The 23,028-nt window shown below is 44.4% G+C and overlaps 1 protein-coding gene across 5 annotated transcripts in view; it reads right to left on the bottom strand.

Annotated features, from left to right (window-relative positions):
• The window catches only part of CADPS2 (calcium dependent secretion activator 2), a 596,794-nt gene that overhangs the window by 467,525 nt on the left and 106,241 nt on the right, over positions 1 to 23,028 (bottom strand). For all 5 annotated transcript variants that reach the window (XM_030215887.1, XM_030215888.1, XM_030215889.1 and 2 more), the window contains exon 2: positions 16,335 to 16,448. In XM_030215887.1, coding sequence (XP_030071747.1) covers positions 16,335 to 16,448 — 114 coding nt within the window. The remainder of the gene's footprint in view (positions 1 to 16,334; positions 16,449 to 23,028) is intronic.

Genomic DNA, 23,028 nt, shown 5'->3' with positions numbered 1-23,028 from the left:
ATGATGAAATTTAGTATACGGAGCATGAGCCACCAGGGCTTGAAGCTCACTGACCCTACGAGCTGAAGTAACTGCCACCAAGAAAATGACCTTCCAGGTCAAGTACTTCAGATGGCATGAATTCAGTGGCTCAAAAGGAGGTTTCATCAGCTGGGTGAGGATGACGTTGAGATCCCATGACACTGCAGGAGGCTTGACAGGGGGCTTTGACAAAAGCAAGCCTCTCATGAATCAAACGACTAAAGGCTCTCCAGAGATGGCTTTACCCTCTACACGAAGATGGTAAGCACTAATCGCACTAAGGTGATTCCTTACTGAGTTGGTCTTGAGACCAGACTCTGATAAGTGCAGAAGGTATTCAAGCAGGTTCCGTGCAGGACAAGAACGAGGTTCTAGGGCCTTGCTCTCACACCAAACGACAAACCTCCTCCACTTGAAAAAGTAACTCTTTTTAGTGGAATCCTTCCTAGAGGCAAGCAAGACATGGGAGACCCCCTCAGACAGACCCAACAAAGCGAAGTCTACGCCCTCAACATCCAGGCCATGAGAGCCAGAGACTGAAGGTTGGGGTGCAGAAGCGCTCCGTCATTTTGCAAAATGAGGGTCGGAAAACACTCCAATCTCCACGGTTCTTTGGAGGACAACTCCAGAAGTAGAGGGAACCAGATCTGACGGGGCCAAAAGGGTGCTATCAGAATCATGGTGCCGTGGTCTTGCTTGAGCTTCAGCAAGGTCTTCCCCACCAAAGGTATGGGAGGATAAGCATACAGGAGGCCGGTCCCCCAATGGAGGAGAAAGGCATCCGACGCTAGTCTGCTGTGTGCCTGTAGTCTGGAACAGAACAGAGGCAGCTTGTGGTTGGTCTGAGAGGCGAAAAGGTCCACCGAGGGAGTGCCCCACTCTCGGAAGATCTTGCGTACCACTCTGGAATGGAGCGACCACTCGTGCGGTTGCATGACTCTGCTCAGTCTGTCGGCCAGACTGTTGTTTACACCTGCCAGGTATGTGGATTGGAGAAGCATGCCGAACTGGCAAGCCCAACGCCACATCCCGACAGCTTCCTGACACAGGGGGCGAGATCCGGTGCCCCCCTGCTTGTTGATGTAATACATTGCAACCTGATTGTCTGTCCGAATTTGGATAATTTGACAGGACAGCCGATCTCTGAAAGCCTTCAGTGCGTTCCAGACCGCTCAGAGCTCCAGGAGGTTGATATGAAGATCTTTTTCCTGGAGGGACCACAGTCCCTGGGTGCGAAGCCCTCCGGTGCCCATCATCGGCGCTCAGTGGTACTGAAGAGGAGGAGGTAGATCCCCCTCAGCCTCGAGGGATCGGGTCCGACAGGGTTCGGTCCCGAGGGCCCTGGGTAGAGGGAGTGACCGGAGCCGACTGCCCATGCGGCCGCTCACCCCTGCCGTCTTCGGAAGACCGGCGGGCCGACGGGACCTGTACTCCTGGGGTTGGTGCCGTCGGTGCCGATTTCGTCGACATCGGTACCGGTACCGAAGATCCGTCCGTCGATACCGATGCCGTCGAAGTCGACGTCAAGGGGCCGGCGCAAGTTCCAAAAAGATGGTCCCGTAGAACTTGCCTCGCCACCTGTGTCCGTTTCCGTAAACCGAGACACAAGGTGCACGTCTTGGTATCGTGCTCCGGCCCGAGGCACTGGAGGCACCAAGCGTGTCTGTCTGCGAGATATGCCGGCCGCACCGACCACACTTCTTAAATACACTCGGGACCTTCGAGGACATCGACGGAAAAATCGCGTCGGCGAAGTCAAAGTCGTCGATGGTGGCGGTAAAATTCACACCTCGAAAAATAAATCGGCCGCAACGAGATGCCCCCGCTAAAAAGACGAGGGAAAACAAGTTCTTCTCGGTTTTTTTTTTTTTTAACAAAAATAAAACAAAGAAGCGAAGAAAAACACAACGAAGAAAATCTCACGGCGAAAGCGCGATCCGGTTTCCGGGGCTGACAGAGAGAGAGACGAACGCGGCTCTCTCCAGCGCGGAAAAGAAAAGACTGAGCGGGAACGGTCGCGCACGGGCGGGAAGACGGCCGCGCATGCGCGGTGGGCGTACCCTGCGTGCGGGACCGCCCGCAAAGTTTTGTTCCGGTTGGTGGGGGCTGCCGTGGACGTCAACCCAGTCGTGAGAACAAGCAGCCTGCTTGTCCTCGGAGAAATATCCAGTATACCTGAATGTAACTCACCTTGAGCTACTACTGGAAAAGGTGTGAGCAAAATCTAAATAAATAAAATAATAATAAATATATTTTGAGTCAGACGTCCTTTCTAAAATGCCATTCCACTGGACTGTGGTTCATTTTTGGTCATGGATAGAGAGGTTTAAGTTTCTCTTTCCTTGCTAGTAGACATTTTCTTAAGTACTGGAGGGTTCTGTTTGGACCTTGGGACTAAATGTGACACCACAAAAACAGTTAACTATTACAATTAAAACTGCAAAAAGACAAAACATTTATTCAAGCTTTTAGCTTGTTCCTCAGAGAACAGCTCTCATGCATCCATCTGGTGGAAAGCTCTCTAGCAATCCCCTCGTGAAAGGTCATTTTAAACAACTCCTTTCAGTGTTCTTCCACAGGCAATACAAGTTACCTTTTTTGTTCCATAAATGTCTGATTCTGTACCAAAGCAATGATTCATTGATGTCATAATTTGACATATAAACTATCACCGACTGCAGTCCGCCCTTAATATGATTTACTTCTTCATCACAGAATGTGAATTAGAGGCCTGAGAGGTCTGAGATGACAGAAGTGCACTTCCCTGTAAGTAATCTGAATTTAGTATTGTCCTCAGAAATCAAGCAGAGATGGCAGCTCAATGAAGACAGACTTAGGGCAAGACTGCACTGGCAGACTTCAGAATGGAAATGAGGAATCAAAATGGAAAATCTCTCTTTATAGTGTGCAGTCAAAAGATATAGCTACAAGTTTGATGAAAGAAGCTAATGCATTTTACAAATAAAGAACAGCACTGCTGCGGATCCTAGCATCCTACTGCGCAACAGCCAAGCAGAAGGTGGTAAAAGCGTGATGCAACTATGCTGGAACCTCCTCCACCTCCTATGCCCCAGAAGAAAGAAACATGAGGTTGCTACGGTATGGTAAATATAAAAGGTGAACAAACAAGCTAAAGAGCTCACCACTAAAAAAAAAAAAAAAACAGACGAATTGTCAACTCACAAGCCTGAAGATTCTGATTTGATTCACAAATTCACCATATACTGGTTTTCATGAGCTAGGGAAAGTAGCAGTCTACAGGGTTCTGAAAATCCACTCACTTTAAGCTAGTGGATTTTGACTCCTGAAATTCAGAGTTGGATTAGCAGTGGACTCGTGCTCTCACTGAGCAAGGGGCACACGATTAGGTCAATGTCCCAGCCCAATCTGCAGCACAAGGTAGAGATGGCCTCTTCAGTCCCTGAAAGGAAAAGCTCCAGCAGCTTCACAGAGCCTTCCACTGGCAGGCAGAGCAGCAAGGCTGGGACTTTCCACCAGTGACAACAGCAGAAGCACCGTGGACACACAGCCAAGTTACAGAGCTGCCAAGTACTTCAGTTTCAGGAGAGGCATTTTTAAGACAGTTCTGGATTTCCGAGACCCTCATCTTGAAGCATTATGGGACTACAGCACTGATTTCAATGAGTAGAATCAAAGACTACAAAAACCACACTGCTTTAGGATGCAAGATCAAAACCAGGATTGGCCAGAAGGCTCCCTGCTGGAACTGGGTAACTAATAGCTCTGAAACTGGTGGGACAATGAGGTGAGGCACCAAGGTTGTGGGCAGGGAAGAATAATGATACAGATGCATCATGGAGGGCTATACACAAATAGGGAGAAGAGAGCGGTAGTGGTCCTGATCTGTGGAATAAGCTGCCGTAAACAAATATAGTAAACATAGTAGATGACGGCAGAAAAAGACCTGAACGGTCCATCCAGTCTGCCCAAGAAGATAAATTCATGTGCTACTTTTTTATTTGTACTGTCCTCAGTGCACAGACCGTATAAGTCTGGCCAGCCCTATCCCTGCCTCCCAACCACCAACCCTGCCTCCCAACCATCAGCTCTGGCACAGACCCTATAAGTCTGCCCAGCACTATCCCCGCCTTCCAACTACCAATCCCACCTAGACTGTGAGACTTATGAGATTGGCATACCAAGGTCTGCAATGCCAATGTAAGATAATAAATGATATTATTCTTTTAGGAGGCCAGTTAAAGAAATGCTCATTGCACAATACCTAACAGGCATATAGACTAGAATATAAATGTCTAGAGATTAGAAAATGACAAGCTATCTTTACTGTAATTTGGGGGCATGTCCCCGGATCTGTTCTCTTTTATTTTGTGATCTGCCTTGAGCCAATTGGTAAAATGGAATAGAAATGTCCATATTAGATAAGATTAGATTACAGAGTGATAGAGAGCTGCACAGAGAGGTGGGGGGAGAGGAGGGGAAGATAGAGAGAAGCAAGAGATATTTAGTGGTGGGAAGGGAGAAAGAACATATGGTAAGACTTTGAAGAAATTTTGATTCCCCAAACATCTGAATTATTTAGTACAATACTGGGTACTCTGATGTTATTATATAGATTATTACTAAAATATCACTTAAGAAAATGCAGGGTGGCATGACTGGAATAAGAATTTGCAAAGCAGAAGACTCAGAATGGAAGTATATGGGGAAAAAAAAGAGAATACCTTTAGCTAAGAAAAGCTGTGGATTACCATTTGTATTATCAGAGAAATATAGTGAAAGTTTCTGTAGTAGATTACACTTAATAATTAGAAATGCATAATTTAGAGTGCAAACTATATGAAACTCCAAAGATCCTACATAAAATCTAAAAGTATATAAACATATGCCCCTCATACAGGCCTGATGACACTGCTGGGCAAGATGATAGAAACTATTATAAAGAATACAATTACTGAACACATAGATAAACATGGTTTAATGGGACAGAGTCAACATGGATTTAGCCAAGAGAAATCTTTCCTGGATAAAGGTGAGCCAATTGATATAGTGTATCTAAATTTTCAGAAAGCTTTTGACAAAGTCCTTCAGGAGAGACTCCTGTGAAAATTAAAAAGTCATGAGATAGGGGCAATGTTCTGTTATGGATCAGTAACTGGCTGAAAGAAAAAAACAGAGGGTAGGTTTAAATGGCCAATTCTCTCAATGGAAGAAGGTGAATAGTGGAGTTCCCCAGGGATCATCAATGCTTTTGATGATTTATATATGATTTTAGAAATGGGAATGACGAGTGAGCTGAGTTTTGTCTCATCTGCAAATTTAGGTTCCTGTTTACAAAGGTGCACTAGCATTTTTAGCGTATGCTGTGTAGAAGCCTATAATATTCCTACAGGCGTCTACACAGCACAAGCTAAAAACACTAGGGCACCTTTATAAACAGGGCCCTTAAATTTGTTAAATTACATGCAGACTGTGAGAAAATGCAGGAGGATCTTAAGAAATTGGAAGACCGGGCATCCAAATGACAGATGAAATGTGGACAAGTACATGGTGGTACACATTAGGAAGAATAAACCAAATCATAGCTACTTGATGCTAGGTTCCACATTAGCAGGTACCATCCAGGAAAAAGATCTAGGATTCATCTTTGAAATCTCCAAATGGCAGATGAAATATGGACAAGTACATGGTGGTACACATTGGGAAGAATAATCCAAATCATAGCTACTTGATGCTAGGTTCCACATTAGCAGGCACCATCCATGAAAAAGATCTAGGTTTTATCATTGAAATCGTCCGCTCAGTGTGTCGCGGCAGCCAAAAAAGCAAACAGAAAGTGAAGATCCTTACCTGTAGCAGGTATTCTCTGAGGACAGCAGGCCTTATATTCTCACAATTGGGTAACGTGAGCTTTGAGGAGCGCGAGCGTCACTCCACCGCGCATGCACAAGTGCCTTCCTGCCACCACAAAAGCGCAGTTACTGCAGTTAGATACTAATGCATAAAAAAGCAAAAGTAAATTTAGGAGACAACTCCAAGGGGAGGTGGGAGTAGTAGGCACTCCTCCTCAACTTTCCAAAATATCTCCTAGATGAGGAGGCAGATACAGAAGGGGCCCGGCGGGAGACAGAAGAGATGGTATATCAGTGTGTTTCTTGATCTGGTTAGCGACCTCCTCAACCTTCTCTCCAAAAACGGTTATCTCCCCCAACTTCTGCTGAACCAAAGGTTGCAAGTCAGAAACACACAGCCATGAGAGTCTGCGCATTGCTATTCTCTCAGCAGAGATCCTGGATGACATGTCAAAAATGTTGTACGTGCCCTGCCAAGAACTTACAACACTCCTGTTGCTTGACCAACTGGTGCACCGACTTGGCCAAGTCTAGCAACTTTGCACCGAGTCCCGCAAGTACATGCTCATAAAGAGCTGATAAGATTGTATACAGGACACGAAAATTAAGGCCTGGACATTTTCCTCCCAAAAGAGTCCAAGGTCCTACCTTCTCTGCCTGGGGGCGCCGATGCATAGTCTCTAGAACTCCTGGCTCTTGAGCACGGATTCTACCACCATGGAATGATAAGGCAACTGGGACTTATCAAATCCATGTGTGCTGTGGATCTGGTATATCGTGTTGATCTTTTTTGGGCAAAATAGGGACCGACAGAGGGGACTTCCAATTCCAAATGAGAACTTCCTGGAGTACTTCATGGAGAGGGACAATCACAGCCTCCCTAGGAGGAGACTCGTAGTCCAGGACCTCGAGCATCTTGACCCTGGGCTCGTTCTCCACCTCCAAATGAAATGGAATGGCCTCCTTCACAAAAGAGGGAAATAAAAGGCTCTCTGGAGATTTTCTCCTTTCAAGTAGAGAGGGAGGATTCAAATGGGATGCTATAGGACTCATCCTCCAAAAAGTACCTTGGATCCTCCTCTGATTCCCATGAGCATTCCTCATCGGTGTCAGACAGCAACTCCTCATGGTAGGGCTGAGACCGAGCCTGCCTTGGCTTAGAGGAGCCATGTCCTTGAGAGGGTCGTCGAGCAGTCAGCTCCCGCCTCAACTCCGGAGAAGCTTCCTCTACCGATGTCAAGGGGGTACTGGCTTGGGTGGCAGTGGACACTGGAGCCACATGCAACATCAGTGTCGGAGGCTGTACCACAGGCTGACGACCAAGTGAGGCCGCAATGGGAGGCACAGTAGGTGCAAGTACCCCCAATGCCAATGTACACCATTGCAAGAGGCTATCCAGCAGCTCAGGAAGGCCCGGATACACTCATCAAGGGCCAGGAAAAGCTGGGGTGCCAGCTCCGAGACAGGCTGCAGAACTGATGGGGCCGAGACGGGAGGTGGGTCCTAGCTGCTAGGGGACTGACGCATTGGCACCTCCTGGATAGAGATGAAGTGGTCCTCCTGGCATCGACATTTCTAGGGTGCCAAATCCCTTAACATCCCGGAGCTCCCGGCACCGTGTGTCGAGGAAGACCAATGCTGATGCTTCCTGGCCTTCACCAGAAGCTCAGCTTTCGAGGCTCCTCGGTGTCGCCGAGGATGATGTCGAATCCTCATGTCACCTCGGGGTCGGGTCCAATGTTGGATGGTCCCAGAGACACTGTCCAGACAGCGTCGAGATAGGTGGAGAACCACTCGACGCACTACTGCTTCCAATCTCCATGGGTCTCATAGCAGCTATGCAGACCGATACTCTCAGGTGCAGACCCCATGTCAATGCTGACACAGCCTGCCTCGATGCCAATGCAGACATCAAGGAATGAGACCTGGCTCCAAATATTATCTCGTGCTAAAACTCTTTGGACACCTGGGTCCTCTTCTTTGTCTGAAGACACAGTTAGCAGGGCTATAGTCAGGCCCTAAACACTAAAGACACCAAGAATGGGCACCTTTGCCAGAGATGGTCTGATTATACCAGGCACAGCGATTGACACCACTAGAAAGTTTAGTGGACATGGACTGGAAAACTTCTACAGCCAAATCAAACAATGCGATGGTGCCTAAGAAAGGGGCAAGGCACCAGAAAAAGACAAGGGAAAAACCCAGCCGAATTCAAGGCCTAAATGCAGCCTAAAGACACAGAAAAAAAAAGGAAACAAAAAACTTGGAAAAAAAGAAAACTAAGAAGCTACAGGGAGAAATAAATGGAAACCCGATCACGGGCACACCATAAAAAGGGCGAAAAGACACACTGAGAGGCACTATAAAAGCTCTTTCCAGACCGGGAATGAAGAGATGCCACAGTAGCAGCTTCTCCTCACTACGGTAGAAAAACAACTGCAGTAACCGAGCTCTCACAGCATACAGGAAGGCACTCGTGCATGCGTGGAGCGGCTCTCGCACTCCACAAAGCTCCATTTTGTACCTTGTTACAACCTCCGGACCAAGTTACCCAACTGTGAGAATTCATGGCCTGCTCGTCCTCGGAGAATGTAAGAAATTATTAAGAAAGAAATAGAAAATAAGACAAAAAATATTATGCCACCTCTGTGTCGCTCCAAGATGTCTCAGCTCACCTTAAGTATTGTGCAATTCTGATCATCACATCTCAAACCAAAAAGAAGACAAAAACCCCAAGCAAACTAACAAAGAAACAAAAACAAAAAAATGGGGGACGACCAATTCAATTCCAGCTAAAGGGTAACTTACTTTTTTTAAGACAAAAAAAGCACAAACTTGCAATAAAAACTAAAATGTTCCTTATTATTGACAATCAACTTATTAAATTCAATGGACTCTTGTTGGTTGTCGATAGATTCAATGCATTGTTGCTTGTGAATACCTTTAACATCAGATGTTTTTCTACATTGTTTCTATACAGTGAGCTCCACTGTGCTTTCTGTACACAAATAATTTTGAAATCGGACTTCTCTCTACATAGGCTGTATAGAGAGAGGTGTGATCAGCAGAAGAAAGGAAGTGTTGATGCCCCTGTACAAAGTCGTTGGTGAGGCCCCACCTGGAGTATTGTGTTCAGTTTTGGAGGCCGTACCTTGCGAAGGATGTTAAAAAAAATGGAAGCGGTGCAGAGAAAAGCTACGAGAATGGTATGGGATTTGCAATTCCAAGACGTATGAGCAGAGACTTGCTGACCTGAACATGTATACCCTGGAGGAAAGGAGGAACAGGGGTGATATGATACAGACGTTCAAATACTTGAAAGGTATTAATCCGCAAAAAAAATCTTTTCCGGAGATGGGAAGGCAGTAGAATGAGAGGACATGAAATGAGATTGAAGGGGGGCAGACTCAAAAAAGATGTCAGGAAGTATTTTTTCACGGAGAGGGTGGTGGATGCTTGGAATGCCCTCCCGCGGGAGGTGGTGGAGATGAAAACGGTAACGGAATTCAAACATGCGTGGGATATGCATAAAGGAATCCTGTGCAGTAGGAATGGATCCTCAGAAGCTTAGTCGAAATTGGGTGACGGAGCAGGTGGGGGAAGAGAGGTTGGTGGTTGGGGGCGAGGATAGTGGAGGGCAGACTTATATGGTCTGGGCCAGAGCCGGTGATGGGAGGCGGGACTGGTGGTTGGGAGGTGGGAAATACTGCTGGGCAGACTTGTACGGTCTGTGCCCTGAAAAAGGCAGGTACAAATCAAGGTAAGGTATACACATATGAGTTTATCTTGTTGGGCAGACTGGATGGACCATGCAGGTCTTTTTCTGCCGTCATCTACTATGTTACATTGCTATTTTTACATATTTTTGTGCACCAACAGTGCAACATTTGTTCATCTTATTTGGGCTTACTGACTGATGTCCTAGCATAGACAGACATCTTTGTACTATCAAGTAGACTGAATTATTTGAGACTCCTGAGGCAGGCGCCTTCTGTGCAGAAATGCTGGACTGCGTCAAGTCTATCGAACACAACAAAAGTCCATTGAATTTAATAAGTTGATTGTCAATAAGAAGGACCATTTTAGTTTTTGATGCACATTTGTGCTTTCTTGTCTTAAATAAATATAAAATTACCCTTTGGTTGGAATTCGATTGGTCGTCCCCCATTTTTCTTGTTCACCACATCTCCTAAAACATATAGCAGAATTAGAAAAGGTTCAAAAAAGAGCAACCAAAATGATTAAGGGGATGGAACTCCTCTCATCCGAGGAAAGGCTTAAGAGATTAGGGCTCTTTAACTTGAAGAAGAGACAGCTGAGGGGGGATTTAATAGGGGGGGGGGTCTACAAAACCTTGAGTGGAATAGAACAGATAAAAATGATTTATTTACTCTTTCAGAAAGTGAAAAGCCTATGGGATACTCCATGAAGTTGCAAGGCAATACTTTTAAAACAAATAGAAGAAAATATTTTCTCACTCATTGCCAAGGATGTGGTAAAAGCAGTTCATGTATCTGGGTTTAAAAAAATTTTTCAGCATGTTCCTGGAGGAAAAGTTCATAAATTGCTTTTAAGGTATACTCAGGCCAGATGCGCAAGACTCTGGCGCTATACTGAACAGCACTGTAGAAATACCACCACAATAACACGGCAACACAGCTCCCTAATGCTCAGTGCTAATGACATGCAAATGTAGGTGCATTGTTAGCGTTGAGCATTAGGGAGTTCAGGGGGAGAATTGTGCCAGGCGCATGCGCTCAAGAGTTCTGTGTTAAGCACAGCTCTTGAGCACATCCTGAAATGTCACAGGGGGGAAGGAGGAGATGCCGATCGCCCAGCTACGTGACTGCAGGTGCGAGATCACCAGGCTCCATTGCTCTGGCCCCTCTGCTGGGCAATCTGTCTGCTCCTGCTCTGTGGAGCTCTCAGTCAGACCACGCCAGTGAAGCCAGGCAGCAGGCAAAAGTGAGTGGACTGCTGCGGAGCTTTCTTACCACCTTCCACCCCCAGAGGGGCAGAAGATTCAATCGACTTCCAGCAAGGGTCCCTTAAAAAAAAAAAAAAGGAGAGGAAGAGGAGCAGGTTTATTAGTTTAATACAGGAACGAAAGGGGAACTGAACAGCGTAATGGGAAAACGAGCCTCTTACATCCTAACACCAGCTCCGAGCTGGTATAGTGTCTGCAGCGAGAGGAGCGCCCTTCTTTGGCACGCTGCCTGCTGAGCACTGGGGAGGAATGGAGAATGAGCTCATTAACATGCATTTATACGCCCTTTGCATTTTTTCTTCCTGCGCTCATTTGTTCCCACTCTCCGGTTGCCACATTTTCTTTTGAGCATCAGGGCCTCAGTGAAAGCTGCTACTTATTCCTGGGGTCAGTGGCATGGAATCTTGCCACTTTCTGGGATTCTGCCAAGTACCTGTGACCCAGATTGGCCATGTTGTAAGCAGAATACTGAGCTAAATGGACCTTTGGTCTGATCTAGTATGGCAATCCTTAGGTTCTTTATGCTCATAACCTTAAATAAACAAATATTAAAAGCACTGGAGAATAAGTACCAGAAATGGATAAACTGCACACAATACAATATAAGTGTTATATTACAAATATTCCTTATCTAATAACTATCTCTCTATATAAAACGCACCTCCAACGTTCGAATGAAGCCTCTGTTAGCCAAAAGTGAAGGGGGTGAGATCGCATTGTGTCTGCCCCGCCCACGCGTCAAACGTGATGACGTCGAGGGCGGAGCAATGACACTCAACCAATCGCAACGCTCGGCAGCGAAGCGTCAGGGAAGGAGGCGGCGCTCTCAACGTCTAGCCTTCCCTTCGCTGTGTTCCGCCTTCTTCTGACGTCAAGGATGACGTCAAAAGAAGGCGGAACACAGCGAAGGGAAACCTAGACGTCGGGAGCACCGCCTCCTTCCCTGACGCTTCGCTGCCGGAACCGCCACGGAGGTAAATTTAAAAACAAGAAAAAAAAAAAAACCATGTTGGGGGGAGCGAAGATGGCCACAAAAGAAAAACAATGGGACCGGGAGGGCAAGGGGAGAAACGACAGCATGGATGCGGGGGGGAGGGGGGGGGGGAAGAAGAGGGCGGCCCAGGCTGGGACATGGGAGAGAGAGGAGCATGGATGCAAGGGGGGGGCATGGAAGGGAGACAGGGGACTTGCTGGAAAAGGATGAATGGAGGCGGCAGGGGACAGAGGAGCATGGATGGGCATGGATTGGGAGGGCAGGGCTCAGGGAGAGAGGGCAATTGCTGGAAAGGGATGAATGGAGGGGGCAGGGGACAGAGGAGCATGGATGGGCATGGATTGGGAGGGCAGGACTCAGGGAGAGAGGGAAATTGCTGGATAGGGATGAATAGAGGGGACAGATGGGCATGGATGGATATGGATTGCAGGGCAGGCCTCAGGCAGAGAGGGGAAATGCTGGATAGGGATGAATGGAGGGGGCAGTGCCCATGGAGAGAGGGGAATTGCTGGAAATGGATGAATGGAGGGGGCAGGGGACAGAGGAGCATGGATGGGCATGGATTGGGAGGGCAGGACTCAGGGAGAGAGGGAAATTGCTGGATAGGGATGAATAGAGGGGACAGATGGACATGGATGGATATGGATTGCAGGGCAGGACTCAGGGAGAGAGGGCAATTGCTGCATAGGGAAAAATGGAGGGGCCAGGTGACAGATGAGCATGGATGGGCATGGATTGGAAGGGCAGGACTCAGGGAGAGGGGAATTGCTGGATAGGGATGAATGGAGGGGACAGATGGGCATGGATGGATATGGATTGCAGGGCAGGCCTCAGGCAGAGAGGGGAATTGCTGGATAGGGATGAATGGAGGGGCCAGGTGACAGAGGAGCATGGATGGGCATGGATTGGGAGGGCAGGACTCAGGGAGAGAGGGAAATTGCTGGATAGGGATGAATAGAGGGGACAGATGGGCATGGATGGATATGGATTGCAGGGCAGGCCTCAGGGAGAGAGGGCAATTGCTGGATAGGGAAAATGGAGGGGCCAGGTGACAGATGAGCATGGATGGGCATGGATTGGAAGGGCAGGACTCAGGGAGAGGGGAATTGCTGGATAGGGATGAATGGAGGGGACAGATGGGCATGGATGGATATGGATTGCAGGGCAGGCCTCAGCCAGAGAGGGGAAATGCTGGATAGGGACAAATGGAGGGGCCAGGTGACAGATGAGCATGGATGGCCATGGATTGGAAGGGCAGGACTCAGGGAGACGGGAATTGCTAAATAGGGATGAATGGAGGGGACAGATGGGCATGGATGGATATGGATTGCAGGGCAGGCCTCAGCCAGAGAGGGGAAATGCTGGATAGGGAAAAATGGAGGGGCCAGGTGACAGATGAGCATGGATGGGCATGGATTGGAAGGGCAGGACTCAGGGAGAGGGGAATTGCTGGATAGGGATGAATGGAGGGCATGGATGCATATGGATTGCAGGGCAGGCCTCAGGCAGAGAGGGGAATTGCTGGATACGGATGAATGGAGGGGCCAGGTGAAAGAGGAGCATGGATTGGAAGGGCAGGACTCAGGGAGAGGGGAATTGCTGGATAGGGATGAATGGAGGGGACAGATGGCCATGGATGGATATGGATTGCAGGGCAGGCCTCAAGCAGAGAGGGGAAATGCTGGATAGGGAAAAATGGAGTGGCCAGGTGACAAAGGAGCATGGATGGCCATGGATTAGAAGGGCAGGACTCAGGGAGAGGGGAATTGCTGGATAGGGATGAATGGAGTGGACAGATGGCCATGGATGCATATGTATTGCAGGGCAGGCCTCAGGGAGACAGCGGAATTGCTGGATAGGGATGAATGGAGGGGCCAGGTGACAGAGGAGCATGGATTGGACTCACACTTTCACTCTCAAACACTCACTCTCACATACACTCTCCCAAACATACACACTCCGAGGAAAACCTTGCTAGCGCCCGTTTCATTTGTGTCAGAAACGGGCCTTTTTTACTAGTCGTTTAATAATCTACATGGATTTTTTTCAACAATTCATGTAGATTATTATTATTATTAACATTTGTATAGCGCTACTAGACGCACGCAGCGCTGAACACCTGACACAGAGACAGTCCCTGCTCAATAGAGCTTACAATCTAAAAGTAATAGATAATAGATAGATAGATAATTACTAATGATTTAATTAGTATTTTAGAAAACTACAAAAAAATGTTTTGGTTCACCGTTTTTGATATATAAGTTCTTGAATCCTGCCCGAGCAGTGGGAATATCTCCTTCCCTTAAGCTGGGGGGAGATGGAGCAAATTTTTGCTCCATCCACTATATATTCCACTGCAACAGGTAGCCTTGTCACTAGTTTTTATAAAAAGCTGTCTCCATAGCCAAGTGCTTAGATTTCTTATTGCCCATCTATTGTTCAAAGTTTACATTCATATACCCACATATTCCTTTTTTCTTTTTGTTCTAAGTAATACAACCTATGACCTCTCTCTCTCCACACCCTCCACCCCCACTACCTCCGAATTCCTTGAGCAGGTTCTAAGGTTGGTCTGGCAGGACTCAAGGAGTGAAAATACCAAATGTAATTCTGGGTATTCAGTAAAAATCGGTTTCAAATTACAAAATTAGCAAACTATAACAGAAACCTTAGTAGAAATTTTAAAGTATTAAAAATATTCTCATTTACTCATATTGTATACATAATTACTTTTTATAAAAAGCTCAATAAAATTATATAAATATTTATTTGTTGTGCTCAGTTGTTTTGGTGTATTGCTGTGGACTACAAGTCCAAGCTTTGCAGGGACACCCCATTTACATCATAGCACATCCTACCTCCATCCTGATAATAATGCTCAATTGATGGACAATGTCCAAAAAAAAAAGATGTTAAAAACTGATGTTCAAAAAATTGAATAACAGCTATTTAGCTTAGGTAGAGATTGTGCAGAACCAAAGATCTTCTTCCTGCAAAGTTCTTGTCCACTGCAATACTTTTTTCAGAAAAATCACTCCGTGCAAGACTTAAGAACAAAAGAATCACTGTTCATCGATTTTAGTTCCCTACATGGGCCATGTTTCGCCAGACTAATGGCGTCTTCAGGGGAACTGATTTTTCAGCAAAACCAGGGAGGAGCACCACCCTGTCCGGTTCACAAACCTACTTCCGAACGCCCACACATGCGCAGAATATATGTCAGGCATCAGCCTGACTCAAGGAGTGACAGTTATCAGGTAAGATGCAGTGGTACTTTTCATCCATGCCAGACCAGCTGAATATACAAAAGCTCTCTTCATCTTTTGACTATTGCTCCAAAGAAGGCTTGTTTTCTTGCTAGGAGGTCCAGTCTATAATGTTGCTGCTCTACAGATATCTTCCTTCAACAGGGTATAATTGAAACCCTTCCTTAAGGGGTACTCTGGGGCTGGCTACTAGCTTGCAAAGCATCCCTTTTAAACCCAGGAGATGGGAGAAAGCGGAACAGCCAAACGCTATATTACTCACCACCAATGCTGAGTGATTTGGGCAGTGTGGCATCTCTGGGTGGTGGATCTCTAGCTGTACCAATTTGGGGACTCTGGGGCTGCAGCGGCGAAATTGCATGCTGACTTCTCCCACTGCTCAGCCTTTTTCTGAACATAAACTTTACCGCCAAGCCACTCCAGCCAAGAAGTCCTCAGTGAGAAATTTCTAGACCAGCTTTAACAGTGCCTTCCAAAGCCCAATGAAGGTGAAAGAAAACTCCATGCCACAGGCACCCAGGACCTGCCCAATGACAAAACCAAAGGCTACCAGAGCTTTTAGTTCTTTCTTGACCTGCTTCACCTGTCATCTTCTCTGCTGGAGACAAGAAATACTGACAGGTTACCTGCTGCACTGACACACATAGTGGATGTAGCATCAATCTGGTCTGCCTCCCTCTGTTGGATGGAGGGCATATTTGCCACTGGCCTGGATTGGGCTAGCATGGATGAAGAACGTCATTACATCAACATATTCTACTTTAACAACATTTCCAAAGAGGATTAAAACTGATATGAGAATAATGCCTAATGTACAGCAAACTTTGCACAGAAAAATAATTTATTAAGAGGATTAGAAAATGTTCCTTGTAAATGAAATCTCACAAAAGAATAACCAGTGTTTTAGCTGCTATTAAATTAATTCACATAAAAAACATATGGTGAAAAAGATAGCAATTGCCAGCCATATAAAAAAAAAATGTCAAATTTTTCTTGTGTGCCAGGGTTATTTTAAACAAGTGGATATTTTCCAATTCTGTTTATCTCCTCTCTTCAGGCGGCTAGATTTTCAGCTTTTAAATCGTTAAAAAAAAAAAAACATAACAGGTGTACTGTGAGGATCTAAAACCTTTAAATGTATCACAATTGTCTCTCAACATTAGAAGGAAGAAACAATGCCTTAATTAATTAAAAAAAAAAAAAATTTAAACGACAAGAAAATGCATTCAGCTTACCTGATAGTAACTTCGAACTGCATTGCAGAAAGCCTCATCTGCCACAATTTGTGTCTCCCCATTCAGGAAAGCCTGAAACCGTTCCTTTATTATCTGTAATTGCTGCTTATTGAGCTAAAAGTAAAAAAATAATAATAATAATAATTAGCATTTAAAAATAGGTTTATTCCATGAAAATTCAAAAATCAAACACTTGTATTCTCACTACAGACAGCACACTCATGGTATAAAGCAGAAAATATATTAAAAGTATTCTGAGATTTCCATGCAACAGTACATACACAGGCACATACACAGCACATCAGATTTTATTAAACCACTGCTGAATGTTCTGTTTATCTTTAAGAGCTTTGGGGCAGTCAGCGTCGGTATTAGCATGCACTGTTAGTGCTGCTAGCCCATGCTAACATCTAACGTACATTACAATAGCCAACGTGGGATAAACCTAGCGCTAACTGCTCAGTGCAGGATGCGGCATGGAACGGGCAAGGTATAGGTGGAAAGTGGACTGCACAGTAGGCAGCATGCACTGTTAAATATTCAGGTAACATGGGTTCACCTACACCACCCTCAAGAAGTGAGAGATGAACCCATCCATGCTCATCGGGCCTGCAAGTAACACGCATTAGCGAACCTGTCTGCACAGAAACTGCAGGGGGAACATAACTCTGAACATGCCCCCAACGGTTACTGCAGAGTCTTTGCACTTAAGGCATATTGATTTTGCCTGTTAACCCATGTTAAGTGCAAAAACTTAGCACAGTTTAGTAAATATACCCCTTTATTTATATCTATCAATGTTAAATGTCTTATTTATAATTTTGTGCTGCATGTTCTCTACTGTTCTTGTTTTGTTTTTTTTCTTTAATATGGCCCTTATTTTAGAAGATTTCATTCAGAAAACTCCATGTTTATTCTTCTATGCATACTTTGCACTCTCCTTCATGCATGTGGAAAGCATATGGGTACCGTTTGTGGTGTTTCTGATGTTATATGTTTTATTGTTACCTATCTAGATATTAAGCGGTCTAGAAATAAGATAAATATTTCTGTACCAAAGACAAAAAAGCAGCAAGGCAGGTGGTCCGCCAAGTTCAATATGGAAGATAAAACAACAAGGCAGACCTTGTAAAAAAAAAAAACACAGTTTTTATTAATAGATTACAATCTCCCAGAAACTTAACATAAAATGTTCGACATGGCCATGTTTCGTCAGTATAAAATAGCTGCATCAGGGGCAGTGGGTCACCAGCTGATATAAAATTCCAAAAATAGCCTGGCTGGTGTAACTAACAAAGCAAGCTAGATTCTGGGATATCCCTCTCATAAAAACACTGTGATTGTAGTGAAAAACTGCCCTTTAAATTTTCCAAATGCACAGAGGGCCAGGAGCATGTCACATCTACCGAGAGCAAATAATAAATGCTGAGGTTATTTTAATCTGTTTAACCCCATGAAGCTGCAAAAAAGCAGGCAGAGGAGGAAAGATCTAAGAAACAGATGGGGCGCTTTTGAATAGTTGTTTATTTGTGCGATTTACATCTAGTTTGTTTCTAGACCTATTGTCCATGCACAATTCCGGGAATAACATGTATAGAATGTTTGTACATGTATAGAATGTTTGTACGTTTGGGAAGCTCGCCAGGTGCCCTTGGCCTGGATTGGCCGCTGTCGTGGACAAGATGCTGGGCTTGATGGACCCTTGGTCTTTTCCCAGTGTGGCATGACTTATGTACTTATAGCTACAGACTCCTGACGCAGGCCTGTGGCCGAAACATGGTCTGTGTTGAGTCAGATTGAAGACCTGTCAATAAAAGATCTCCTGCCTCTTTCATCCACTCCGCTGTTTTTCTTTGCTTGCTTGCTTTGTGCGGATTCTTGTTTATACTTTTGCCGTTGCATTCTCTTAGTCACCAGAAAACGAATCTCCAAATTCAAAGACCACAAAATGGTCTGGGCTTCAGTATTTTTATTTTTCATGCTAAATATGTAAGGGATATTTTTGTATCGTTTGCCACCATTGTATGTAAATATCTCATGCATATTCATCATAGAAATCCTAAAAACTACCTTGATGTTTTATTATGAAAGATGGTAGATCAAACCCTCTAACAAACAAATATAAACCAATTTGCCACCCTCAAGGATCAGATATGGGGAGCTCTGTAGTAGAATGTTCATCAATAAACTAGCAATCAAGTGGACAGGATGGATTCACTTATTCAAAAACTAATAACCGGAGGAAAAAGACCTCAGATTTTGCATGGGCCTTATACCAAGCCCAAAATACGTTAGGCTGAACAACAGAGTCTCACTGCGATTGTTCAGTCATTGGCCAAAAAACCTCCGTGTGTTACCTTTCATTAAATACTCTAACCCGAACACTCTGCATTGTTACTCCAATCTATGTTGGTACTAAGACCCTGAGGTTACAGCGAAACGAAGGGGAAATATTAACAAAAGATTTTTAGAGTGAGAGCAGAGATGGATCCACTGCTTGAGATCACTGGAACCCCAGGGTCTTACTACCAATGTAGACTGGAGCTGTTTTTACTAACTATGAACGGTACAAGTTTTGTTTTGTCTGCCTCTATTCCAGCACGGTAGCCAACTGGGGAAGGGGTGTAAGCGTTTGTTTTTAAAATGAGCACCATTTTTATGTCTAACTTTATGCAGAAGCTAAGCTAATCAGAAGTAGGCACAGGTAACATTACAGGGCACTTGGGTTAGAGAATTTAATATACAGAGTCACTTTTTTGTTTCAATACATTAACTGCAGGATATTTCAGATACTTAGCAGGGAGATTCCCTCACGAAGCAATGCAGTAAAGCGGGTGCCTGTCGGGATCCTGTGTGAAAAGATAAGTGCCCCTTCAATTGGCTTTTGCAGTTGAAGTATTGAATGTTTTTGAATTATTTTTCTAAAATTGAATTGCACGAAACAAGAGACTATATGCACGTCAAGATGAAAGATTACACGCAGAGGTTTTTTGGCCAATGACTGAACGATCGCCGTGAGACCCTGTTGTTCAACCTAACATATTTTGGGCTTGGTATAAGATCCATGCAAAATCTGAGGTCTTTTTCCTCCGGCTGTTAGTTTTTGAATAAGTGAATCTATCCTGTCCACTTGATTGCTGAAGTGTTAACTTGTATTGACAGTGAAGGGTTATTGCCATTGGTTGATATATTAAGCGTCAATATACTAGTCACAAGGTTCTTAACTGTCATCCCCCCCCCCCCCCCAATAGCTATAGACTGGTCTGCTTATCAGCCTAGATAAGCTATGCAAATTAACTTTGTTGTCAGACCATATATATGCAAATACATCTGATGAATATTCATTGTGGCCATCCTGCAAACCAGACCCTGTTGATAACTTTTGCTAAGAAGACCTCCTCCTGCCTATTCCCCCCCCCCCCCCCCCCCCCCAAGACAACTTTGTCTTTGTTCTCATCCAAACCTGCAATATTTTTGGACTGCAAAACCACCTATGCGCCATGGCCAAGAATGGGTAAAGAAGTTGAGATGCCGAAGCATCATTCCTTGTGCTTGATTTATACCACCCCGGTGTTGCCTGATGCATCAATTTTATTGAAAGGCTTAAGGCCATTCTATTCTTTCATTCTTTCACAGTCCCCTGCAGGCTGCATATCACTTTAAATGGTTCTCCCAGCTGACAGCCTTATTTGCTGGAATGCTTAAGATGAGGGAACAGTAAAGTACTTCAACACTCTCTTTTATGAGACTTGTTGGAGAAAAACAGGTTTCTGGATCTTAAAAGAACTCTTTTTTTTTTGTTGTTGTTGCATTCCTCTAACTGGCCTCTCTTGCTTTCGCTCTTCCCAGTCTAAATAAGAACAAACTGTGTAACAAGAAAACAAAAACATAACTAGCACTGTACCGAGCATGGATATAATACAAGCATAGTAATAGTAAATGACAGCAGATAAAGACCTAAATGGTCCATTCAGTCTGCCCAAAGTCAATTCTTCTTTCCACATCCTTTAGTCAGCCTATTAAGTTGTACCACTGCCATTTAGGATTGCAATTGCTCCTCTGATCAAGTTATCCCCATGTGCTTCTTGTTTTGGGTTGTAAGTGGGATGTAACTGCCACTCCCTGCTGGTCTCCCTAGTGCTTTACTTCCATCCTCTTCACTCTAGAGTTCATCTATGTCAAGGCTTCTTAACTAGTGGTGCCCGCACCCCCCCCCCCCCCCAACAGGGAGTATAGGATGAGGTCAAATGGGGTGCACAAAAGGGTCTTGCAATCTGAGGGAATTTACTGAAATTTTCTACATAGTGTAAAGGCAGTAATTAGGGCCATTAGTAGTACAATTGCGCACTACTGTAATTTTACTTAATAAGAAAAAATGGTCACAATGATCCACGCAAATAAGTGAAAAACTTCAACACTGGGTGGACCCACCAGATTCACTACTTGTGCTACACTGGAGGAGAAAGACCTCAGACGTCGCAAGAAACATCAGCCCAAACCCTCAAAATGTCAGATGTTTTCAGGGTTTGGGATGATGATTTTTGCGGCGTCTGAGGTCTTTTTCCTCTAATATAGCACAAGTGCGAATCTACTGCAATTTTAGCAACATGTTAGCAAATAGCACTGGCATACCCCCATGTCTACCTCAACAGCAAACTATGAACTTCTCCTCCAGGAACTTGTCCAAACCTTTTTTAAACCCAGATACACTAACCCTCTAATTCTATAAAAAGCACTAAAAAATGTGCGCAAATTTGGGTGCATGCCAAATTTGCATACACATTTTAATAGAACAATGAGCTAATTAGCACCAATTGGCTTTTCAACAAATGACACTAATTAGATTCAATTAACATGCAAGTGCATAAATTTACTTTATTTCAAACCCACCAAATAGAAAAAAATGTGGGGACTAAACATTCAAAAACACTCATGTCCCAAACAATCTCATAAGCAGGATTAATTAAGAAATAAGCTTAAATTCTTCTGGGGGTCATCAGATTCACATGCAACTCACAACCATATGGACAGTCCTGTTCTATCGCTATAGGCGAAATGGTGTGGTGCAAATCATAGTAACATAGTAGATTACGGCAGAAAAAGACCTGCACGGTCCATTCAGTCTGCCCAACAAGATAACTCATATGTGCTAATTTTTGTGTATACCCTACTTTGATTTGTACCTGTGTTCTTCAGGGCACAGACCGTATAAGTCTGCCCAGCACTATCCCCGCCTCCCAACCACCAGCCCCCTCACAGAATCCCCCCTTTTTTTTTATTTTTTACAGCTTTTATATCCCAAAATTGCACAAAATAGCAAAAATATTTAAATATAGCACACGTGCTTCTTCACACAAACTTATCTTTTAAATGGCAGCAACTGAAAAGCGTCAAAGAACCCCCGCCCAACCCCGCGGGGGTTCTTTGACGCTTTTCAGTTGCTGCCATTTAAAAGATAAGTTTGTGTGAAGAAGCACGTGTGCTTGTGCTATATTTAAATATTTTTGCTATTTTGTGCAATTTTGGGATATAAAAGCTGTAAAAAATAAAAAAAGGGGGGATTCTGTGAGGATTTGCACCACACCATTTCGCCTATAGTGATAGAACAGGACTGTTCATATGGCTGTGAGTTGCATGTGAATCTGATGACCCCCAGAAGAATTTAAGCTTATTTCTTAATTAATCCTGCTTATGAGATTAATATTTGGGACATGAGTATGTTAGTGCATAAATTTAGACATGGGATCCACGCCTACATTTTATGTGCAAGTCGGAAAAGGGAGCGCAGAAATGGGAGGGTCATGGGCAGGTCGGGGGTGTAATTTACATGCGTAACTATAGAATAAGGGGGCTCCATGTTTTCATTAGTGCAAATAGCACTCCTAAATGTAGACGCAATCCACAGGCTTAAGCGTTATTCTATAAACCATACCTAACTTTGACGCTTTATTCGGCACCAATTTTATAGGTGCCATTTACAGAACTCCTCCCTAACGGCTGATACCACATCCTCTGGCAACAAGTTCCAGAGCTTAACTATTCGTTGAATTAAAAAAATATTTCCTTCTATTTCTTTTTAAAATATTTACAAGTTTCTTCATTTAGTGTCCCCTAGTCTTTGTACTTTTTGAAAAAGTGAAAAATCCATTCACTTTTACCTGTTCTACACTACTCAGGATTTTATAGACCTCAGTCATATACCCCCCTCAGCCATCTTTTTTCCAAGCTGAAGATCCCTATCCTCTTTAGCCTTTCCTTCTATGAGGGGGAGTTACATCCCCTTTATCATCCTGGTCGCTCTTCTTTGAACCTTTTCTAATTCTGCTATATTTGAGATACGGCAACCAGAAATGAACACAATACTCAAGGTGAGGTCGTACCATGGAACGATACAGAGGCATTATAGCATTCTTGGTTTTATTTACCATCACATGCCTAACAATTCCTAGCATTCCATTTGCTTTTTGGCCACCACAGCACATTGGGCAGAAGATTTCAGCATGTTGTCTACAATGACACCTAGATATTTTTCTTGAGTACTGACTCCTAAGGTGGACTCTAGCATCAGATAACTATGATTTGGATTATTCTTCCCAATGTGCATCACTTTGCATTTGTCTACATTAAATTTCATCTGCCATTTGGATGCCCAGTCTTCCAGTTTCCTAAGGTCTTCCAGCAATTTTTCACATTA

This window comes from Microcaecilia unicolor, chromosome 10 (assembly GCF_901765095.1).
Source record: "Microcaecilia unicolor chromosome 10, aMicUni1.1, whole genome shotgun sequence".
Lineage (NCBI taxonomy): Eukaryota > Metazoa > Chordata > Amphibia > Gymnophiona > Siphonopidae > Microcaecilia > Microcaecilia unicolor.
This window is presented reverse-complemented; position numbering and strand designations above follow the sequence as displayed.